This window comes from Ovis aries, chromosome 19 (assembly GCF_016772045.2).
Source record: "Ovis aries strain OAR_USU_Benz2616 breed Rambouillet chromosome 19, ARS-UI_Ramb_v3.0, whole genome shotgun sequence".
Taxonomy (NCBI): domain Eukaryota; kingdom Metazoa; phylum Chordata; class Mammalia; order Artiodactyla; family Bovidae; genus Ovis; species Ovis aries.
In genome coordinates this window covers 51,644,760-51,666,188 of record NC_056072.1, presented here as the reverse complement: position 1 = coordinate 51,666,188, position 21,429 = coordinate 51,644,760, and the positions used below count along the sequence as shown (strand labels likewise).

Genomic DNA, 21,429 nt, shown 5'->3' with positions numbered 1-21,429 from the left:
TGTGTGTATCTATGTCTGTGTGTGAGATCACTCCTGTGAACACAGAGAAGCGTGAGGCCCTGTTCCTTCCAGGAGGGCATGGGGAGGCAGTAGCCCCAGGAGCTCCAGGACAGTGTCCCCACCCCGGGTCCCTCCCGAGCCCTTCACTCGCCCCTGCCCTCCTTCTCCAACACCCAGTAGGACGTACGGAGACCTGCTGTGTGTGCAGTGCTGGTGGGAATGCTGCTCCTGCTCACGTGGAGCTGACAGTCCACGAGGGACCAGGCTTCTCGCCTTGTAAAACACTCACAGAGACGCAGTTCAGTCTCAGGGCTGAGCCTGCAGGTGCAATGCCCAGAACGTACCTCTGGCCTTTAATTCTGAAATTGCCTGCCCCGCCTGGTTTTTCCTGTGGCATTGTGACACAGCACTGTTTCTTCAGCTGGGTCCCAGACTGAAGTGGTGGGCTTGTGTTTAGGGATCACATGGTACAAAATTTGCACCATTAAATACAAGCATCTTTTCCATCAGGGTGAAGAGCTCTGCATGAGGGTGAGAGGCACAGAATCACATGTCAATTTGCCTGTGTGTTTCAGACACTGCCCATGTCCTGCCCACTCCCCATTCTCTAGCTGACCTTTGCTCTGCGGCAGACTGGAAGCACTGGGGAGTTTGAATCCAGGAGCAGCTTCAACTAACCACTGAGGGGACTTGATGGAAAAACACCTCTTCTTCCTCCTTGGGTGGCCCGCTTGCAGACGTTTCACCCCCTCTGCCTGAGGTCCCCAGCTGGGTTGAGCCCATGTCTGCTTCCTCACTGATGTGTTCATCAACACCTCCTTTTCTGATTCAGGTCCTGCCCTGTCTCCCCTCTCTACATTCCAGCCGGTGCTTTCTGGAATCGCCTCCCAAACAAACGACTTCTACTCAATGCTTTTCTTAGGTCTGCTTCTGGCCAACTTGTTCCTGAGAAGGACAGAGGGCAGGATCTCACAGAGCATTTACTTTGTTACCTGTTCGGCTTGTCTTCTCTTGGTGAGCTGGAGGGGCTGGTTTCAGGCAGTTTAGAGGAACCTCATGCTTCTCACTCTACATCACCCCAAGCTGAGGGAAGAAACTCTACAGAGGAAACCGAGGGGGCTTTGGTGGGTCTGTGCCCGAAGATACAGACTTGCCAGAGCCAACTGCTAAATGGTCTGGGTATTTTTGAGCTGGTCGTTATATTCTTGGTAGCTTGAAATCAGCCTTGGTAGGAATATTTACATCATGGAAATTGGCAAACACTCCATATCAGGCCTGTCACAGTTGGCATGTTCCCGCCCAAACGGAGAGGGGACCACTCATCAGGATGACACGGCGTCTGTGCAGGTCACATGTTTTCAACTCCTTCCCATGATTGCCCACCCTGCTTCCATGGCAACCCACCTGTAGCCTCAGGCCTATCTTGCCCTTTCATGTTTTATATCAGTGTTGACCAGATGTCCCTTGGCATGGAGGAAGCACTCAGCCTGCATATGTGACCTCTGATAGCAGACAGGAAATGATGCCAACAGTGTGTCCGTCTCAGCCCTTGAGAAGGAGACAGAACTGCTCCCAGGCAGGGAGGCGTACAGAGCCTTATCAATGCCTTCTACAGTGATTGGGAGAGAGTCTGCTGCTTGACCTTTTGACCTCTTACCCCTGAGAAGACAAGTGACAGATTATTTCATGAATGGCACAGAGCATCTCTCCGTGACAAGCTTGAGTCGTCAGTTCTCCTGCAATGGACGGGGCCTAAGCCCAGCAGGAGGGAAAGAAGGCGTTCTGGGGAGAAAATTACTTAGGAAAAGCTCAGTGACTGGAGTGGTAGGATTAGAAGTAACACTCAGTTCAGTGCTCAAGGCAGGCATGCAAAAATAGTGCATGAACTCTCAAATTCTCTATTTCCAGGATCACCTACATTTTGCCTAAAGTATTTGTTTCTCTCTTTCTCTTTCCCTCCTTCTCTCTCCCACTCTCCCTGTGTCTCTGTCTCCCAGACACAGGTGTCCCCAGTGTTTGGCTTTATTCACCTGCGGTCCAATCACTAGGTGGGAGTCCATCGCTGGTGCAGAGTGAGTCTGTTACTCACAGTCCCTGGGGAGGAGGAGCAGGTCATGCTGGCCCACAGGAGAGGACAGTCACAGCCCGTGTGATGTTCTCGGGGAAGGAATGGGCAAGGTGGGAGGGTGAGACCAGGTTGAGGATGGATTAGCTTGAGTAATTTCAGTGGGCTGGTGTGGGTGTGGGGCTCCCCAATTTGTTGGTACCTGGCCCTGGGGTTACTAGGACAGAGATTTAGAGTCTCAGCGATAGAAAGGGCGGGATGGGGGTGCTGGTCAGTTTGCATGTGACAGGCGGACTGAGGGAGAGAGTGTGTGGTCTCCAGGCATCTACTAACCCTGGATGGAGCAGTGAGATGTGAAAACATCAGATACAGAAACTAGAAGCGCTGGGCAACACAGGACCACTTGTATTACATACTCATTGACACATTTGGAGTTTAATCTCATATCTGAAAATTCTTTTCTTCCTTCAGATAGTACCTTATTCTCTCTTACTTTTCTGCCTTCTTTAGATCTTGTTTTAGGATCCTAGCTTGCAAGATGTTAGTTCTCCAAACAAGGATTGAACCCGAGACTCTGGCACTGAGAGCACCAAGTCGTAACCACTGGTCGGCCACAGAGTTCCCCTTTGAATTTTTTTTTTTTATGATTCTGTTATATGTCCGCTTTCGGCTGACTATTTTTACTTCTGTTTAAAATACTTTTATGTGATTGTGGTAGGGTTTACAGACAGAATTCATCTGTCATCAACGCATCTGTATTCAATAATATATCAACATACAGTGGAAGGGACTTGCCGCAATATACTGACAACATTGTCTAGTGATTCAATGTGTAGATGATGCTTGTTGGTTGGGAAGCCAAAAGTTTCCATCTAATTGCTCTGCCTTCTGTGTTATCAATAGTGCAGGCGTGACTGAACAATAACAGCAATACTCAGAGGCTTTTTCGCTGAGTGAAGTTTCTTGAAACCATGAGTGCATTCCACAAAACGGAATCCATCAAGCATCAATGTGAAATTGCTCCCTTTTATAAAGCAAAGGCAGGAGGAGAAGGGGATTGAAGGCAGAAGGAAAAGGGGGCGACAGAGGATGAGATGGTTGGATGGCATCACCTACTTGATGGATATGAGTTTGAGCAGGCTTCGGAAATCGGTGATGGACAGGGAAGCCTGGTCTGCTGCAGTCCATGGGGTCGCAAAGAGTCAGATGCAACTGAGTGACTGAACTGAACTGATGAAGTAAAGACCTTGATGCTCCTGGTACTAGGACTTCCTCTGTGCTGAACATGAAATGCCCTTTTAAAAGCTGGTCCCTTTTTCTCTTCGTAGTAAACAAAGCCACACTCCCTGGGGCTGCGGCCCCACGTGGTCCTGATGACATCCCTGACGACTCCTCTTTAGGCTGAGATGGTACTATAGGATGTCTTTTTAGGTCACAAATGTTCCCTTTCAGGATTTCCCTGATGGTACAATGATTAACACTCTGCCCTTCGAATGCAGTGGGCACTGGTTTGATCCTAGGTTGGGGAAGCTCCGTAGCCATTCCGTGTGGCCAAAAAAAAGGAAATAGTGACTGAATCCAACTAGAATGCAATTAATAAAATGTATGATGCAGGGCGCCCAAAGTCAGTGCTCTGTGACAACCTGGAGGGATAGGGTGGGAATGGAGGTGGGAGGAGGTTCAGATAGAGGGAACCCATGTATACCTATGGCTGCTTCATATTGATGTATGGCAAAAACCATCACAATATTGTAAAGCAATTATCCTCCAGTGAATATATCGTATAACCCTTACTGTGAGGGGTGCTGACATTGGGGAAAACCCAGTTAGGACAGTGACATTGGTACAAATGCCCAGTGGGAGCCCTCCAGGCTCTCCTGCTCGGCTTGGCCACACGCGTGCCAGGTTGCTTCAGTCGTGTCCGCCTCTTTGCGACCCCATGGACTGTAGCCCGCCAGGCTCCTCTGTCCACGGGTTTCTCCAGGCCAGAATACCGGAGTGGGTTGCCATTTCCTTCTCCGGGGGATCTTCCCCCGCTCGGCCACAGGGTGGCAGTAAAGCAGTTTAGGAGACAAGAGTGGAAGTTTAGGAAGGCACTCACATCAGCGGGAGAGCTGGGGATGCAGAAGAGCTTCAAGAAAGCAGCTCGCGGGTTGCGCAGACTGCCGCCCGCTCAGGCCGATCTGCCCTAGGAGCCTTTCCAGTGACACGTGTGGGGGGACTGAGAACCACACAGCCTGGGGCCCGGGGCAGAAGGAAGCCGATAGCAGGTGACGGTCCTCCTGCAGACACGGACACAGCACAAGCCTGACGCTGCAGCCCATTCAAGAGGCGTCACTGGCTTGTTACTGGGCATCAGTGGATGTTCAGAGCCTCAAAGAGCAACACGCCTATCACGGGAAGGGTGAAAATGAAAATCTCAACAAAACGGTCCTTTCCCGAAAACAGGAAAATGGGGCATTTGGAGGAAACATCTAGAGGAAAACGTGGCTGGTCACATTCTAGAGGCAGCTCTCTCAGACGTGGGGTCTGTGTCAGCGCTCCCGGGGTGGGGGTGGGGTGGTTTGGTCCACCACCGTCCTGAAAATGCCTAGCCCTTCATGGATGGATCAGCTAAGTTAAATGTGGATGTGTGGGCTGTGCCGCTGGGCAGGAGGGGAGGCTGTCCCAGCCCAGGAAGCAGCTTGCGATGCGGGACCTCCTGGGCTTGTGCAGGCAGGTGGGGTGGAGGGTGCTGGGCTGGACAGGAAGACAGGGGCCTAGTTACGAGCTCCAGATGCCCCCCAGGGTGGACGGCTGGAGATGCTGAGGGAGTGGAAAGAGCACTGATCTGGAAGTCCAGCCCTAGGCTTGCCACGGCCACCCCCTGGCCTTGCTAAGCTCCTCTCTCTTGCTCTCCTGGGGCCTGGTTGCCCTTCTGGACAATGGGAGCTGCAAAGGCACTGTGCTTCTGTATTGGTGTGTTCAGAGCCCTACTTTTTTTCTTTCTCACTCCCTCTCTCTCTGTCTTTTTTTTTTTTTTTTTAAAACAGAAATCACTTTATGTTCTTTACACAGGAAGAGGTTTTTCTTTTCGCTTTTGGCTGCACTGGGTCTTAGTTGCTGTGTGCTGGCTCTGTCTAGGTGCGGCGACTGGGGGCTATGGTCTAGTTGCGGTGCGTGGCGTCGTTTCTCTTGCTGCGGATCACAGGCTCCAGGGCACCGGGGCTGCAGTAGTTGCGTCGCATGGGCTTAGTTGCGTCTCGGCATTTGGGATCTTCCCTGACCAGGCATTGAACTTGTGTCTCCTGCACTGGCAAGCAGATTCCTAACTAGCTGGCTCCGGGGAACGTCCCCTTCTTTACTTCTTAGAGAAGACTTTAGAGAACCAGTAAATCTAAACGACACGTGCCTGTTGTATTTCCCAGGGAATTAAAACCTCTACTATCCGAGGAACTCCAGAAGCAGGTACTTGGTGTCCTTCTTGCCATCACTGTGTTTTGGGGGCTGGGGACAGGGCCAGCATCATGGGTGTGTCACCAGGGAGGTCACACAGGCCCCTGTGCTCAGGAGAGCTGGGTACCTGGTTTAATGCTCTATATATCCCTGAGGTCTTGAAATTCTATATACCTTTTGGAGCTGGGAGGCTGCAATTTCAATTTGCTAGTGGTATAGCTGGTTCTGGGCAGTGGTGACTCCACACCTCCCACAACACATGAAGGAGTCTATGGAAGTCGTTCTGAGAAAACTTATTTCCTGTGAACTTGCCCAGAAAATCCCGAGTCCTTGCCCCCAGCCTTGAGCAGTCAGAGGGCAGGGAGAGCCCAGGAAGGGAAGGAAGAGAGTGGCAACACGAGTCAGAAGGGGACCCCACCAGCCCTTCCCTGCACAGAGTGCTTTTGAACTGATGCTCAGCTTTTGAACTGTCTTCAAAAGCACTGGGCTGCAGGAGAGAGGCAGGGCAGGTCAGGATGATGGTTGCTGGGGTCGTACAGGGAACCAGGGAGCTAGTCTGAGAGACAGGGAGGCCCCAGTGGGCCCCAGGAAACTCACACAGGAACCAGAGCTCTGGGTGCCACCCTGACTTGGCCAAGAGCTCCCTCCCAAGGCCACACCCCACCCGACCCTGGGCCTCAATTTCCTCTCTGGTCTTGTGAGACTGGTGGTGTCATGCCCTGCCTCCTGACAAGAGTGCTGTGAGCTCAGAGTGGGTGGATGCGTGGGAGACCGTTGTACCCTGAAGGACCATACACCCAGGTCACATCCTTGGACTTATGTCTCCAGACTCCATAGACAACACAGCCATGGGAGGCTGTGAGGTGGGGGCAGGACACAAGAGGCCCCAGGCTCCAGCGTTGTCACCATGACCATCCTAAGGATTAGTGTTAGGGTTGTTGCTTTGGTGACAGGATGGACCTGGGGTCCTCAGTCACTGCTGCTGCCACTGGCAAATTACTTGGAAGAAAACTTTTCAACGAGGTTCCCAAGGGTGCACAGGTGACCTTCAGGGCAGGATCTCCCAGGAGAATGGAGAGGGTCACCTGTTTCAGGGGTAGCCAGGGGGATCTCACTGATGTCCTCATAGCTTGGGTTTCACACCATCACAGCATGGCTCCCACCGGCTCAGCTCCACCCGCCATGGATTCCGCCACCCATCAGCCCTCCCAGTCTCCACCCCCATCACCTACCTTTAATCCTAGCTTCCTAGGCTTTTCTTTTGTCTGTTGGTTTAAACAAGATGGGGCTTCCCTGGTGGCTTAGACAGTAAAGAATCTGCCTGAAATGTGGGAGACCTGGGTTTGATCTGTGGGTTGGGAAGATCCCCTGGAGAAGGGAATGGCAAACCACTCCAGTATTCTTGCCTGGAGAATTCCATGGACAGAGGAGCCTGGTGGGCTACAGTCCATGGGATCGCAAAGAGTTGCACACGGCTTAGTTACTTTCACTTCACTTTGATCGAGAAGGTCATTTCAGATAGGGAAGAAGCACCTAGAGAGGCAGTTTTTTTGCTGGAGACATGATCAGTGGTTCTCAGCTGGTAATCAGAGGCCAGAAAGGTGTCTTTAAAATCTACTAAATTCTTTTTGGAAATAAGAAACGTAGGTCTTCCCTGGTGATGTAGACATCGCCACCAGAGTCTGTTGGGCTTACGTGAGTGGTAGGGCTGGGGAAAGTGTGTTCTGATCAGCAATCTGTCCTTCTGCTCAGGGGTTGGTGCCTGCTCTGGTCACTTTACAAAGTGGACCTGACTAGAGCATCTGAAGGGGCAGTTTCTGCCTTCCCAGGACATCTCTGTGCAAATGGATTGAACAAGGAAAATCCAGGATGTAGGACAGGATCACCCAAGTACCAGGGACCTGGAAGTGGAAGGGTGTGTGTGCCTGTGTGAAGTGCCCTCTCTTACTCCATCCTCCTGGCAGTTGGGCTCCAGATGGCTTGACCTGCCTCCTGTTTGCAGCACATGGGGGTCCTTCTTGGAATGATACCACATGTGGGTCTCATTGACTCTTCAGCTGGTCAGAGAGCTGGTGGGTGTCCCCACAGTAGGGGCATGGCAGCCTGGGGTTCAGTTCTCTTTCCGTGGAGGGTCTGGACAGGAAGGAAGGGTGAAAGGAGCAAAGGAGGGGCCGTGCAGGATTCCGGCTCATTCCTGAGTGAGCTGGGGGAAGGGTGCATGTGGGTTTCTCAAGGACCAGATATGGAGTCAGGGACCACGTGCCTGGGGACGAGGATGTGGTGTCTTTCCTGAGAAGACCTCAGCTCTGACAGGCTGTGAGCACTAAACAGGAAAGCTGGTTGCTGGAGGAAGGGAAGGTTCACCACCAACACAGGAGGGGCAGCCTGAGGACCAGACGCGGAGCCTCCAAGGGATCCAGGGAGGATGGGGGAGGGAACTTCAGTTTAACGTTTGAGCAAATGCCCAAACCCAGAGGCAGATAAGCACAGGGCGGGTTTCAGGCTTACCTAATGGCCAGCAACCATGTGTACTACCAGTTGTTTCTACTGTGGACATTCCTTTCCTCGGTTGAGTTGGAAAAAGGATACAGTTTGACCAAGAGGTCGCTGGGGCAATACCTGGACTGTGAAACCAGGTTGCACAGAGGCCCACCTCTCCTTCCTTCTCCAAGGCTGACGTGTAACCAGCACCATAAGACCCAGCTGAGGGGCTTTGGCCCAGTCCCCAAGAGTCCCATAAGGCAACTGAATCCAAGAAATATTACAGGCCTCAAGTCACAGGACCAGGTGAAAGGGAAGATGGAGGAAAATTTGCTTCATCACTTTCAGACATCTTCATCATTTTGGTTCATTATCTTTCCCAGCTGTGCTCTCCCAGCACTGGCCTCCTCAGGCTGCTTTCTCAGCCAGAGCACTGGACAGGGAGATACTGAGGTCCAAACAGAAGGGAAGTCCTGCAGGCTGTGTGGGTGAAGAGGAGGAGATGATGAGTCTAGCTGGAGGTCAGGGAAGGCTTCCCAAGGTGGAGGTGAGGGCACACAGAGAGATCAGAGGCAGAGATGGGAGGAGAGCAGGAGGCTCAGAGGGCCTCGGTAGTTGAGATGTAAGCAGCAGCCTGACACCTGAGGCCCGCAGGGCTGGGAGTGAGGAAAACGGAAAATAGCAGCCTTGGCCCTGATGCCTGGTGCGGGAGTGTGGGCGGCTAAAGACAGGACTTGAAAAGGTCAAACTGGTGGTGTGTTGGGACTTCCAGAAAATGGTGTGGAGAGTGGACAGTGGTCAGAGGAGAGCCAGGAAATCAGGGGAGGTGTGGAGGTTGTGGCTGCACTGAGAGGAGAGAAGACGGGGGTAGGCCCAGGGCAGGGGTGGAGGGAGGTCAGGGGAGTGTCCTCAGGAGGAAGAAGGAGAAGGAGGCTCCCAGGCTTCCAGCTCCGGGCTCCTGCGGCAGCACCCAGCCAACAGCCCAGTGCGGACCACCAGGGCCTTCATGAGAGTCTTGCACCCAGAGACAGATCAGTGATGCATGTTCAGGAGAACTGGTGTCTTGAGAAGGGCCGTCCCCAGGAACGTGTGAGGATAGGGAGGAGAAGCAGCCCGGATGCTCCTGAGCCAGCCCTGCCTCCTAAGAGGAGACTCCTTGGAGGAGAGTCAGCAGGAGCCCCAGGGAGGAGGAGGGGCCCCAGAAATGCAGGGATGGGGAGAATTGGTCAGGGGCAAGTTCAGGAGGACAGAGGGTCCCTGGAGTCTATGGAGATGAAGACATGGCTTAAATGTGAATATGGATCCAGTGAGAACTGGGCAGCCTGCAGTGGCCTTGAGTGTAGAGAGGGCACTGAATTGGGGTCACAGTGCAGATGACCCTTCCCATGCTTGGTTCAAGAGGGATCAATGGAATGAGCCATGTCTTGCAGGGACAGGGGGAGGGTTGCTGTGAAGGAGAACTTTTTCAGTGAGAAAATAGTGGAGATGAATCTAGGAGAGGGCACCAAGGGAGCCAAGCCCTGACTGGCTGAGGTCTCAGCCCAGAGGACAGGATGGTGTAGGATTGATGTCTGCCTAGGGATGGGCTGGAAATGTAAGTCTATAGCAGGAGTTGATGGTCTTACCATCTTCAAGTGGTAACTGAGTGCCTATTAGGTGCCAGACAGGGCCAAGAGCTGGCGATTGAGACGTGAATACACTCCTTTACTCTGGATCCTGAGGGGCCCATGGTATAGAGTCAGAGGGGATGTGGACAGTGCCTGGCACCTCCTCTCCTGGAGGACACAACCCTCTTGAGCAAGCCTGCCTGTGACACTTCCTATGGACAGGCCAAAACACTCAGGAGATGGAGAAACCATTTCTTCACCTTGCATAGGGTCCTCCTGCCCACTGCCCAGCAGTCCTGTGAGGCCACAGCAGGGACTGAGGCAAGTCCTTCTCACATGCTGGGAGGAGGGCAGGGATGGGGCGGGTGAGGAAGACTCCTGGTTGATCGATTGCACCAGGCCCAGGCTGAGCATAAAAGGAGGGTTCCTCAGGCTGGGAGGATGAGGACCGGGACCATGGAGACCCAGGAGCCAGCTCTCGCTGGGGCGCTGGTCACTGTGGCTCCTGCTGCTGGGACTAGTGCTGCCTCGGCCAGCGCCCAGGCCCTCAGCTACAGGGAGGCCGTGCTTCGTGCCGTGGGTCAGCTCAACGAGCGGTCCTCAGAAGCTAATCTCTACCGCCTCTTGGAGCTAGACCCTGCACCCAATGATGTGAGTTACGAAGGGATCTGGGAGGGGGCCAGCTAGTTGGGGGCAGGGAGACAGATCAGAGGAAGAAGAAAGAGCCCAAACCCGGTTTCCCTACTTTGACCCATGACCAGGAGGTCGACCCAGGCACCAGAAAGCCCGTGAGCTTCACGGTGAAAGAGACCGTGTGCCCCAGGACCACCCAGCAGCCCCGGAGGAGTGTGACTTCAAGGAGAATGGGGTGAGGCTGGGGTGGGGGAAGGGAATGTCAGATGCTTCCCCGGGGTTGGACAGCGGGCTTGGGGATGATTTCCAACTCCTGGGAGGAGGCCGAGGTTATGGCCCAGGGGTTCCTTTGACCTTGAGCCTCCCTTGCAGCTGGTGAAACAGTGTGTGGGGACAGTCACCTTGGATCCATCCAATGACCAGTTTGACATAAACTGTAATGAGGTGAGTGGCCCTTCTGGACTGAGGGGGTACTGGGCGGTAAGTATGTGAACGATCCTTTGGACCAATGACCCCACTGCCCCATCGAGGGCAGAGAAAGACCCTCCCACCAGGCCCAGCTTCCCTGAGCCCCAGGTCTCCAGCCCTGGCTGTGCATCCCTTAAAGCAGTGGTTCTCTAATGGGGTCCCCACCCGGGGACAGGAAGGCAGATTCTCAGCACCACTCAAACCAACTGAATCCGACTCTGGGGTGAGGTCCAGCCGTTTGTATTTTCACAAGGCCTGCGGGGGATTCTGACTGTGCAGAAGCTTGAGAGGCACTGACTCAGTAATGATCTTTCGTGCCCTGCTTTCTTGGGATGGCTTTGTGACCCTGGGAAGTCCCTTATCATCTGTGGGCCTCAGTTTCATCTCTGTCTGTGGTGTGGAGATTTAACCATATGCTCCAAGGGTCACAGCCAGAGGGTGATCTGGGTGTACAAGGTTCCTGGAGTCTACTAGGAATGGGCTGGCAGACGTGAAGGGTTGCATCTTGTCTTGACCTTCCCCCGGGTCTCACAAGAAACCTGTTTTTATTGGTTCACAGCTTCAGAGTGTCAGATTTCGTCCACCAATCCTTCGTCCACCAATCCGTCCGCCATTCCGTCCACCGTTCCGCCCACCGGTCCGGCCACCGATCCGGCCACCATTCAGGCCACCTTTCCGTCCACCCATAGGACCATTTCCTGGTAGACGGTGAACAATAGGCAGATAACTCCCTGATAAGCCCAGGGAAGACCTCTTGGGATCTCATTTGGCCTGAGTCAGCATCCAAAAATAAAATCTTGTGGAAACAACTTCCTCCAGCTTTCAATTTCAACTGTCTCCCCTCTTCCAAATTACCATGACCGTTAGGAGTGTCTTTGTATGTGTGTGTCTGTGATCACTCCTGTGAACACAGAGAAGCGTGAGGCCCCTGTTCCTTCCAGGAGGGCACGGGGAGAGGCAGCAGCCCCAGGAGCTCCAGGACAGCGTCCCCACCCCCGGGTCCCTCCCGAGCCCTTCACCTGCCCCTGCCCTCCTCCTCCAACACCCAGTAGGACGTACGGAGACCTGCTGTGTGTGCAGTGCTGGTGGGAACGCTGCTCCTGCTCACGTGGAGCTGACAGTCCACGAGGGGCCAGGCTTCTCACCTTGTTAAACACTCACAGAGTCACAGTTCAGTCTCAGGGTTGAGCATGCGAGTACAATGCCCAAAATGTTCCTCTTGCCCTGGACAATCTGAATTCTGGAATAGCCTGCCCCTCCCGGCTTTTCCTGTGGTTTTGAGACACACTACCATTTCTTCAGCTGGGTCCCAGATTGAGGCAGTGGGCTTGTGTTTAGGGATCACACGACACAAAAATTTGCACCATTAAATACAAGCATCCTGCTCTTTGGGGTGAAGAGTTCTGCATGAGGGTGAGAGACACACAGAGAGTGACACACAGGTCACATCACTGTTTGCCTGGGTGTTTCAGACACTGTCCACGCCCCACCCAATCCTTATCCTCTAGCCAGTCTTTGCTCTGGGGCAGACTGGAAGCACTGGTTTGGGGCTGGAGGGCTGTTTGATCCAGGAAGCAACTTCATTCAACCATTGCAGAGACTTGGTGGAAAAACACCTCCTCTTCCTCAAGCCTTGGGTGGCCCGTTTCCAGACATGTCACACCGCTCCCTGATGTCCACAGCTGGGTTGAGCCCTGTCTCCCATTTTTGTAACCTCTTCATTGAAACACATCCTGTTTGACTCAGGTCCTGCCCTGTCTCCCCTTTCTACACTCCTGCTGGTGCTTTCTGGAATCATCTCCCAAATAAAACACTGAATTAGCCAAAAAGTAATATCTTACCCGAAATCCTGAACAACTTTTGGCCAACACAATACTTCCATGAAACGCTTGTCTCAGGTCTGCCTCGGAGCCGACCTGAACCAAGACACAGGTTCCCTTCTCTGAGAGGGCCAGAGGGTAGGAACTCACGGAGCATTTACTCTGCTACCTGTCAGGCTTGGCTCCTCTTGGTGAGCAGGTGGGCTGATTTCAGGCAGGTTAGAGGAACCTCATGCTTCTCACTCTACATTGCTCTACTTCATCCAGCATTCGGGGATGAATGCCACAGGGAGACGCGGGGCTGTGTTGTGTCTGTGCCTGAGGATTCAGGCTTTCCAGAGCTACAGGTTAAATGGTCAGGATTTCTTTTCTTGAGCTAGTTGTTAAACTCTGGGTAGCTTGAAGTTGGTGGCTGTTCCTGCTGACAGGTTGATGCCTCCCAAGCTCCGGGCCACCCCACTCCTGCCTGTGCCGCTGAGGCAGTGAAGACTGCAGGGAAGACAAGTGGTACTAGAACACACGGCTGGAGTCCGCTGTTGCCAACGAAACTGAGCAGCAGCCTGCGATGGGAGCAGTCCTTCCCGCTGTCTTTATGGCTGAGTTTGGTGACTGCTCCTCTTCCCGACCTCACTCCATTCTATGATGCCATCATTGCTCTGAGAAGTTTCCTTGAGCCAACATGCATTTCCTTTTAGGCATGTGAAGATAAATTTCACCCTGGTGGCTCAGCTCTGTAGGTCAGATGCTAGGAGCTATGATGGGTGTCTCTGCTTTCTGTTCACAGGGCCAGTCATGATGCTGATTCGGCTGAATGCCTTTCAATAACCTGCTTTCAAGCTCGTTCAGGTTGATGGCAGAATTTGGTCCTTTGTGCTTGTAGGATCGAGATAGTGACTCTCTTGCGTGCTGCTGGCTGGGGTTGGTCTCAGTTCCTAGAGGCTGTAACCAGGCCTTTGCTCATCTCCATCTTCAAAGGCAGCAATGGCCAGTGGAGGCCTTCCCTTTTCTCCTAATCTCTCTGACTTCTGAGAGCTTGAATTTCCTAATAATTTTTGATTCAAGGGACATGTATTTTCATCTTACAAGTTATGTAGCTGGCCCTGGCCAGTGGTGTCTCCACACTTCCCACATCACTTAAAGGAGACCCTGGAAGTCATTCTCAGAGCAACTGATTTCACTCCATCCTTGTGGGGAAAACATCCAGATGTCTTTTTGAAGCCTTGAGAACACAACAAGAAATATAGTTAAAATAACCAGAGTACCCGGGCTGATTAGCCGAGGTCAGTGAGTCCTGCATGAGCAGTGGGAAAGTGAAAGGTGAGGACTCAGGAATATCGGGTCACCACAAGTTAGAACGCTGCTTGCGAACGCACTGATGGGTTCTCTGATGTTCCTGCGGGGATCTTTGCTTCCAGTCATCTGGAGCCCTTTGTACAGAAAATAACATAGAAGTTCCAAAGAAAATCATTCGCTGGGGACGTGACTGGGAACATGGGAAACTTATGTTATCTAAAAAACCCAGACACTTTCTGCATACCAAGAGCTCAATAAAAGCGATATCGAATTTGTCAGCGGGATTCTTGATCCTCGAGATCTTGAGTCTCCCGGTCCCATCTTTAAAACTGTAATTCTGCCTGTAGTTTCTTTTTTCCAAACTGTATGTTGACCCACTTTTGATCCCTACCCGCTGTGCTGGCCACAGCACATACTTACCCAGCTTTCATGTGCTGTCTTCACCCATAGTCTTGAGCACCAGAGGACAGGGGACAGCTCAGGAAGGGAAGAAAGAGAGTGGGAGTTGGCACAGCACAGAAAGGGACCCCCAGAGCAGCCTGTCAATGCTCATTGTGCTGCAAGTCAAAAAGCTGAATCTCCAGGCCGCTTGAAGCAGTGGGCTGCAGGAGTGATGCAGGGCTGACCAGGGTGGTGATGGGGGCCAGGCAGAGGCGGCCTGGGGGGTCATCTGAGACAGAAGTAGGAGGCCTCATATCGGACCGGGAAAAGTTTACTCAAGAGCCGGAGCCGAGTGCTGCCATCAGCACCGGCCTAGACCTCCCTCCCGAGGCCACACCGCCACCCCACCCAGGGCCTCCGTTTCCTCCCTGGTCTGATGGTGGTAAGCCCTGCCCTGCCTCCTGACATGAGTGCTGTGAGGACTTCCCTGGTGGTCCAGTGGTTAATAATGTGCTTGCCAATGCAGGGGACACTGGTTCGACTTCTGGTCCGGGAAGATTCCACGTGCCGCAGGGCAGCGAAGTCTGTGTACCACAACCACTGAGCCGCCTGCCCTAAAGCCTGTGGTCTGCCACAGGAAAAGCCGCTGAGATCCGAAGCCTGCACACCGCAACTAGAGAGTGGCCCCCACTCGCCACAACTAGAGAAAGCCCATGCTCAGCAATGAAGACCCGAAAAAAAATTAAAAAAACTCTTAGGTAGCCAGCGCTGCTGCTGTTTAGTCGCTATGTCGTGTCCGACTCTTTCAGGACCCCATGGACTGTAGTCCCCGAGGTTCCTCTGTCCATGGGATTCTCCAGGTAGGGATACTGGAGTTGGTTGCCACTTCCTCCTCCAGGGGATCTTCCTGACCCAGGGATCAAACCCGAATCTTCTGCTTGTCAGGTGGATTCTTTACTACTGAGCCACCTGGAAAGCCCGTATATCACACACAGCAGTATTATATATTTTACAAAAGAGTGCTGTCAGCTTAGAGGAGGTGGATTCACAGGAGCCCTTTGTATCCTGAAGGACCACACACAGAGGTCCCTTTCTTGGACTCAGGTCTCCAGGTTCCATAGATGACATGGCTGTGGGAGACTAGTTGGAGGGCAGGACACAAGGGGCCCCACTCTCCCCTCACAGAGTTTTCATCATGACCATCCCAGAGATTCATGTTCGGGTTATTGCACTGGATGGACCGCAGGCACCTCACTCACTGGAAGGAAACTGGCGCCACTGGAGGAAAACTCACTTCAATGAGCTCACCCATGGGCAAACAGGTGGCCATGGTGGCAAGGAGCCGTGGAGGGAGCCCCCAGCTTCAGCAGCTTCAGGGGCAGTCGGGGGGACCTGCTCTGTGCCCACTGCAGAGCTTGGGTTTCACACCAGCACAGCACGGCTTTCACAAAACACAGTTCTAGCCCACCCCGTCCCTGCCACTCATCAGTCCTCCCAGTCTCCATCCCCATCCAACCCACAATCCCTCCTGCCCAGCTCCTCCCTTGTGTGTTAATTTTTATTTTTTTTAATTTTTAATTTTTTTTATTTTTTAAATTTTAATATCTTTAATTCTTACATGCGTTCCCAAACATGAACCCCCTCCCACCTCCCTCCCCATAACATCTCTCTGTCATCCCCATGCACCAGCCCCAAGCATGATGCATCCTGAGTCAGACATAGACTGGTGATTCAATTCTTACATGATAGTATACATGTTAGAATGTCATTCTCCCAAATCATCCCACCCTCTCCCTCTCCCTCTGAGTCCAAAAGTCCGTTATACACATCTGTGTCTCTTTCCCTGTCTTGCATACAGGGTCGTCATTGCCATCTTCCTAAATTCCATATATATGTGTTAGTATACTGTATTGGTGTTTTTCTTTCTGGCTTACTTCACTCTGTATAATCGGCTCCAGTTTCATCCATCTCATCAGAACTGATTCAAATGAATTCTTTTTACGGCTGAGTAATACTCCATTGTGTATATGTACCACAGCTTTCTTATCCATTCATCTGCTGATGGACATCTAGGTTGTTTCCATGTCCTGGCTATTATAAACAGTGCTGTGATGAACATTGGGGTACATGTGTCTCTTTCAATTCTGGTTTCCTCGGTGTGTATGCCCAGCAGTGGGATTGCTGGGTCATAAGGTAGTTCTATTTGCAATTTTAAGGAATCTCCACACTGTTCTCCATAGTGGCTGTACTAGTTTGCATTCCCACCAACAGTGTAGGAGGGTTCCCTTTTCTCCACACCCTCTCCAGCATTTATTGCTTGCAGATTTTGGATCGCAGCCATTCTGACTGGTGTGAAGTGGTACCTCATTGTGGTTTTGATTTGCATTTCTCTAATAATGAGTGATGTTGAGCATCTTTTCATGTGTTTGTTAGCCATCTGTATGTCTTCTTTGGAGAAATGTCTATTTAGTTCTTTGGCCCATTTTTTGATTGGGTCGTTTATTTTTCTGGAATTGAGCTGCATAAGTTGCTCGTATATTTTGAGATTAGTTGTTTGTCAGTTGCTTCATTTGCTATTATTTTCTCCCATTCAGAAGGCTGTCTTTTCACCTTGCTTATATTTTCCTTTGTTGTGCAGAAGCTTTTAATTTTAATTAGATCCCATTTGTTTATTTTTGCTTTTATTTCCAGAATTCTGGGAGGTGGATCATAGAGGATCCTGCTGTGATTTATGTCTGAGAGTGTTTTGCCTATGTTCTCCTCTAGGAGTTTTATAGTTTCTGATCTTACATTTAGATCTTTAATCCATTTTGAGTTTATTTTTGTGTGTGGTGTTAGAAAGTGATCTAGTTGCATTCTTTTACAAGTGGTTGACCAGTTTTCCCAGCACCACTTGTTAAAGAGATTGTCTTTACTCCATTGTATATTCTTGCCTCCTTTGTCAAAGATAAGGTGTCCATATGTGCGTGGATTTATCTCTGGGCTTTCTATTTTGTTCCATTGATCTATATGTCTGTCTTTGTGCCAGTACCATACTGTCTTGATGACTGTGGCTTTGTAGTAGAGCCTGAAGTCAGGCAAGTTGATTCCTCCAGTTCCATTCTTCTTTCTCAAGATTGCTTTGGCTATTCGAGGTTTTTTGTATTTCCATACAAATCTTGAAATTATTTGTTCTAGTTCTGTGAAAAATGTGGCTGGTAGCTTGATAGGGATTGCATTGAATTTGTAAATTGCTTTGGGTAGTATACTCATTTTCACTATATTGATTCTTCTGATCCATGAACATGGTATATTTCTCCATCTATTAGTGTCCTCTTTGATTTCTTTCATCAGTGTTTTATAGTTTTCTATATATAGGTCTTTAGTTTCTTTAGGTAGATATATTCCTAAGTATTTTATTCTTTTTGTTGCAATGGTGAATGGAATTGATTCCTTAATTTCTTTTTCTACTTTCTCATTATTCGTGTATAGGAATGCAAGGGATTTCTGTGTGTTGATTTTATATCCTGCAACTTTACTATATTCGTTGATTAGCTCTAGTAATTTTCTGGTGGAGTCTTTAGGGTTTTCTATGTAGAGGATCATGTCATCTGCAAACAGTGAGAGTTTTACTTCTTCTTTTCCAATTTGGATTCCTTTTATTTCTTTTTCTGCTCTGATTGCTGTGGCCAAAACTTCCAGAACTATGTTGAATAGTAGTGGTGAAAGTGGACACCCTTGTCTTGTTCCTGACTTTAGGGAAATGCTTTCAGTTTTTCACCATTGAGGATAATGTTTGCTGTGGGTTTGTCATAGATAGCTTTTATTATGTTGAGGTATGTTCCTTCTATTCCTGCTTTCTGGAGAGTTTTTATCATAAATGGATGTTGAATTTTGTCAAAGGCCTTCTCTGCATCTATTGAGATAATCATATGGTTTTTATTTTTCAATTTGTTAATGTGGTGAATTACATTGATTGATTTGCGGATATTGAAGAATCCTTGCATCCCTGGGATAAAGCCCACTTGGTCATGGTGTATGATCTTTTTAATGTGTTGTTGGATTCTGATTGCTAGAATTTTGTTGAGGATTTTTGCATCTATGTTCATCAGTGATATTGGCCTGTTGTGTGTTGTTTTAATCAAGGTCAGTATCTGAAAAGAGTTTCCCTCGGGAGGCAGTTTGCTGTTGGAGACATGAACAGTGGTTCTTTGCTTGTGGTGAGCAGTCTGAAAAGCGCTTTTAAAATCTACAAATTACTTTGTTCTGTTTCTTTTTTCTTTCCTTTTAAAAATTTGACTGTTTATTTATTTTGACTGTGCCAGGTCTCTCACTACTTTGCAGTGAAGGGCTACAGCTTTGTCCAGTTGCACCGAACAGGGGCTGAACTCTGGTTGTGGTATGCAGACTCCTCAGTGCGGTGGCTTCTCTTGTCGCAGAGCATGGGCTCTAGGCATGCAGGCTTCACTAGTTGCAGCACGTGGGCTCAGTAGCTGTGGGTTGTGGACTCTAGAGCACAGGATCAGGAGTTGGGGCCCACAGGCTTAGTTGTCCTACGGCATGTGGGATCTCCCTGGACCAGGGATCGAACCTGTGTCTTCTGCTTTGATGGAAGGATTCTTTACCATTGTATCACTAGGGAAGTCCTTTCTTCTTTCTTTCTTTCTGGTTTAATTTTTGCTGGCTTCCAAATTGTTTTTGGAAATCAGAAAAGCAAGTGCCACCTGGATCTATTGAGGTTGAACCGGGATCAGGAGAGAGGTGGATTCATGAGAAATAGAATCAGAGGAGATTACATTCTGATTTCCAGTCCCTCATTCTCCCCAGGAGTTGGTCCCTCTGTCTTTCCAAAGTGGATCAGTTCAGTTCAGTTGCTCAGTCGTGTCTGACTCTTTCCGAACCCATGGATCGCAGCACGCCAGACCTCCCTGTCCATCACCAACTCCTGGAGTTTACTCAAACTCATGTCCATCGAGTCGGTGATGACATCCAGCCATCGCATCCTCTGTCGTTCCCTTCTCCTCCTGCCCCTAATCCCTCCCAGCATCGGAGTCTTTTCCAATGAGTCAACTCTTCGCATGAGGTGGACAAAGTACTGGAGTTCCAAAGTGCATAGTAGATGGCAAAACCTCAGAGGAGCTGCTGGAAGAGTGTTCCTACCTCCCCAGGGCACTCATGGACAGATGAAAGACATATACTAGGACAAGCCAGTCAGTGGGAAGGGAACACAGAGGCACACAGGGAAGAATGTGGGGCTTCGTGAGAAGGGCCTTGTCTTCCTCCATCCTCCCAGAAGTTGATGTCTGCATGGGCTCAGCCCACTTCCTGCTTGAAGTTCGTGGTCTCCAGGAGGCTGACCCTGAGGTCCTGAGGGTTTGCAGTCTTTGTCCTGGTAGAAGAATGAAAGAGCATTTGCTTTCCTGATGCACCCAAGGCATCCAGGGTCCTGTCTGGGGAGAGAACAGTCCCTCAGTCTCTGTGATGACAGGTCTGGCCTGGACCCCCAGCTGCCCTGTCTACACCCATGTCCCCAGTAAAAACCCACTCACAAAAGTGGTACCCATGCCCCACAGTCGGTTCACTGCCTGGGGCTGGCCCTGAGCCTGGTTCTCTTCTGCAAAGCTCAGGCACCTTCCTGCTCAGCCCCCACCCGGGCCGAGGTCACCTTGTCACACAGTCCCAGATCCTGTGGAGAGGAGCTGGTAGGATGTTTGCTGTGCTTGGTGGTGGTGAGATTTGGAGCCAGAGCTTGACTCAGCTGAGGCCCTTGGAATCACTGGGCTCAAGGCTGACTCTGAGCAGTCACCCGATGCCCTGCAAGTACTCTGGCTACAGTGTGGGTGCAGCCTCTGTTGGTTTTATGTCCCCCTCCAGTACCTGGGGTGGGATGGTGCTGCCCTCCTGCAAGCTGATCTGCTTCATCAAACCCGTGCCTGGGAAGCCCAGGCTAGCTGAGGGTTTCCAGGAGGACTTAGCCTCCCATCTCCTCGCTTTACCTGAGAAGGTGGAAGAAGGAAGTAGACGCTAGCAGAGAGAGGGTCCTGATGCTCAACCTTCATTCCCTGTTTCCTGCAGAGGGCAGGAGGGATGGCCAAATTGCCCTCCACTGGTCCCCGAGAGGTGGATAGCATGCTGGGTCAGTGGAGGGATTGGGTCCCCACCAGGTCTGCCATTTCCTAGTGAGGGGGAGGTGTCCTTGATTGAAAGATTTGCCCGTGGGTCTCATTTTCCATGACAACTGATCTATACAGAGAGTTGGTGTGTGTTCCCAGAGATCTGGGGCCCTGTTTAGAACTGGGTTTCCATTCCGATTGCCCCAGATCCTCAGGGACCAAAAGGGTGGCTGGGAGGAGAAAGGAAGGGGTGATGCAGGATCAAGGCTCCTACCTGAGTTTGTTGGGGGTGAAAAGTGTATGTGGGTTTCCCAAAGACCGGATGTGGAGTTGGGGGGAACCTGGCTGGGGACAAGGGCGTGGTGTCTTTCCTGAGAAGAGCTCTGTTCTGACAGGCTGTGAAGACTAAAGCAAGATCCTGGAGGCATGGAAGGCTCACACTTGGCATCATAGGAGGCACAGCCTGAACCTGGCAGAGGACACGACACCGCATCCAGAGAGGATGGACGAGGGGACTTCAGTCTGAAGTCTGAGCAAAGGCAAAGGCTCAGAGGCAGGAAAGCATAGGGTGGGTGTCAGGGTTATCAGCCACCCAGTAACCACGTGTATTGCTAGTTAGTTTCTATTGTAATCATCTCCTTTCCTCCTTTGATTTGAGAGAAGGATACAGCTTGACCAAGGTGCCTCTGGGGCAATATCTGGGCTGTGTAACCAGGTTTCACAAAGCCCAGCTTTCTTTCCTTCTCCAAGACTGAGTGGGCAACTAAACTGTGTATCCAGGCTGCCACCTTCCAAGGCAGTCTGGCCAAGCCCCCAAGGGTCCCCCAGGGCAACTGAGTCCACGAGCCACTCCGGGCCTCAGGGGCACATGGTCCTTCCCTGCAGGTGATGGATTCGAACGGGCTTCATGGTCTCAGGACTCCTCTGTCCCTTGGGCACATTCTTTTCCCAGCTGTTCTTTCTTGTCCTCCCAGTGGGCCCCGCTCCCCGTCCCCACCAGTGTTCAACCAGAGCACTGAGCAGGGAGTCACTGAGGTCAAATCAGAAGGGATGTCCTGAAATCTCTGTGAGCCAAGAGAAGTTTCCTTGTGTGGTTGCAGGTCAGGGAAGGCTTCTCAAGTTGGAAGACGGGTCAAACAGAGGTATCAGGTGCA

The 21,429-nt window shown here is 51.1% G+C and overlaps 1 protein-coding gene across 1 annotated transcript; it reads left to right on the top strand.

The window, feature by feature from the left end:
- Positions 1-10,044: 10,044 nt before the first annotated feature.
- On the top strand, positions 10,045-11,496 carry BAC5 (5 kDa bactinecin precursor). The gene is given in 8 exon segments (NM_001009787.1): positions 10,045-10,055; positions 10,058-10,062; positions 10,065-10,114; positions 10,117-10,239; positions 10,350-10,426; positions 10,429-10,456; positions 10,594-10,665; positions 11,249-11,496. Coding segments are annotated over 8 exon segments (519 nt in total). The 3' UTR covers positions 11,402-11,496.
- The last annotated feature ends 9,933 nt before the right edge of the window (positions 11,497-21,429 follow it).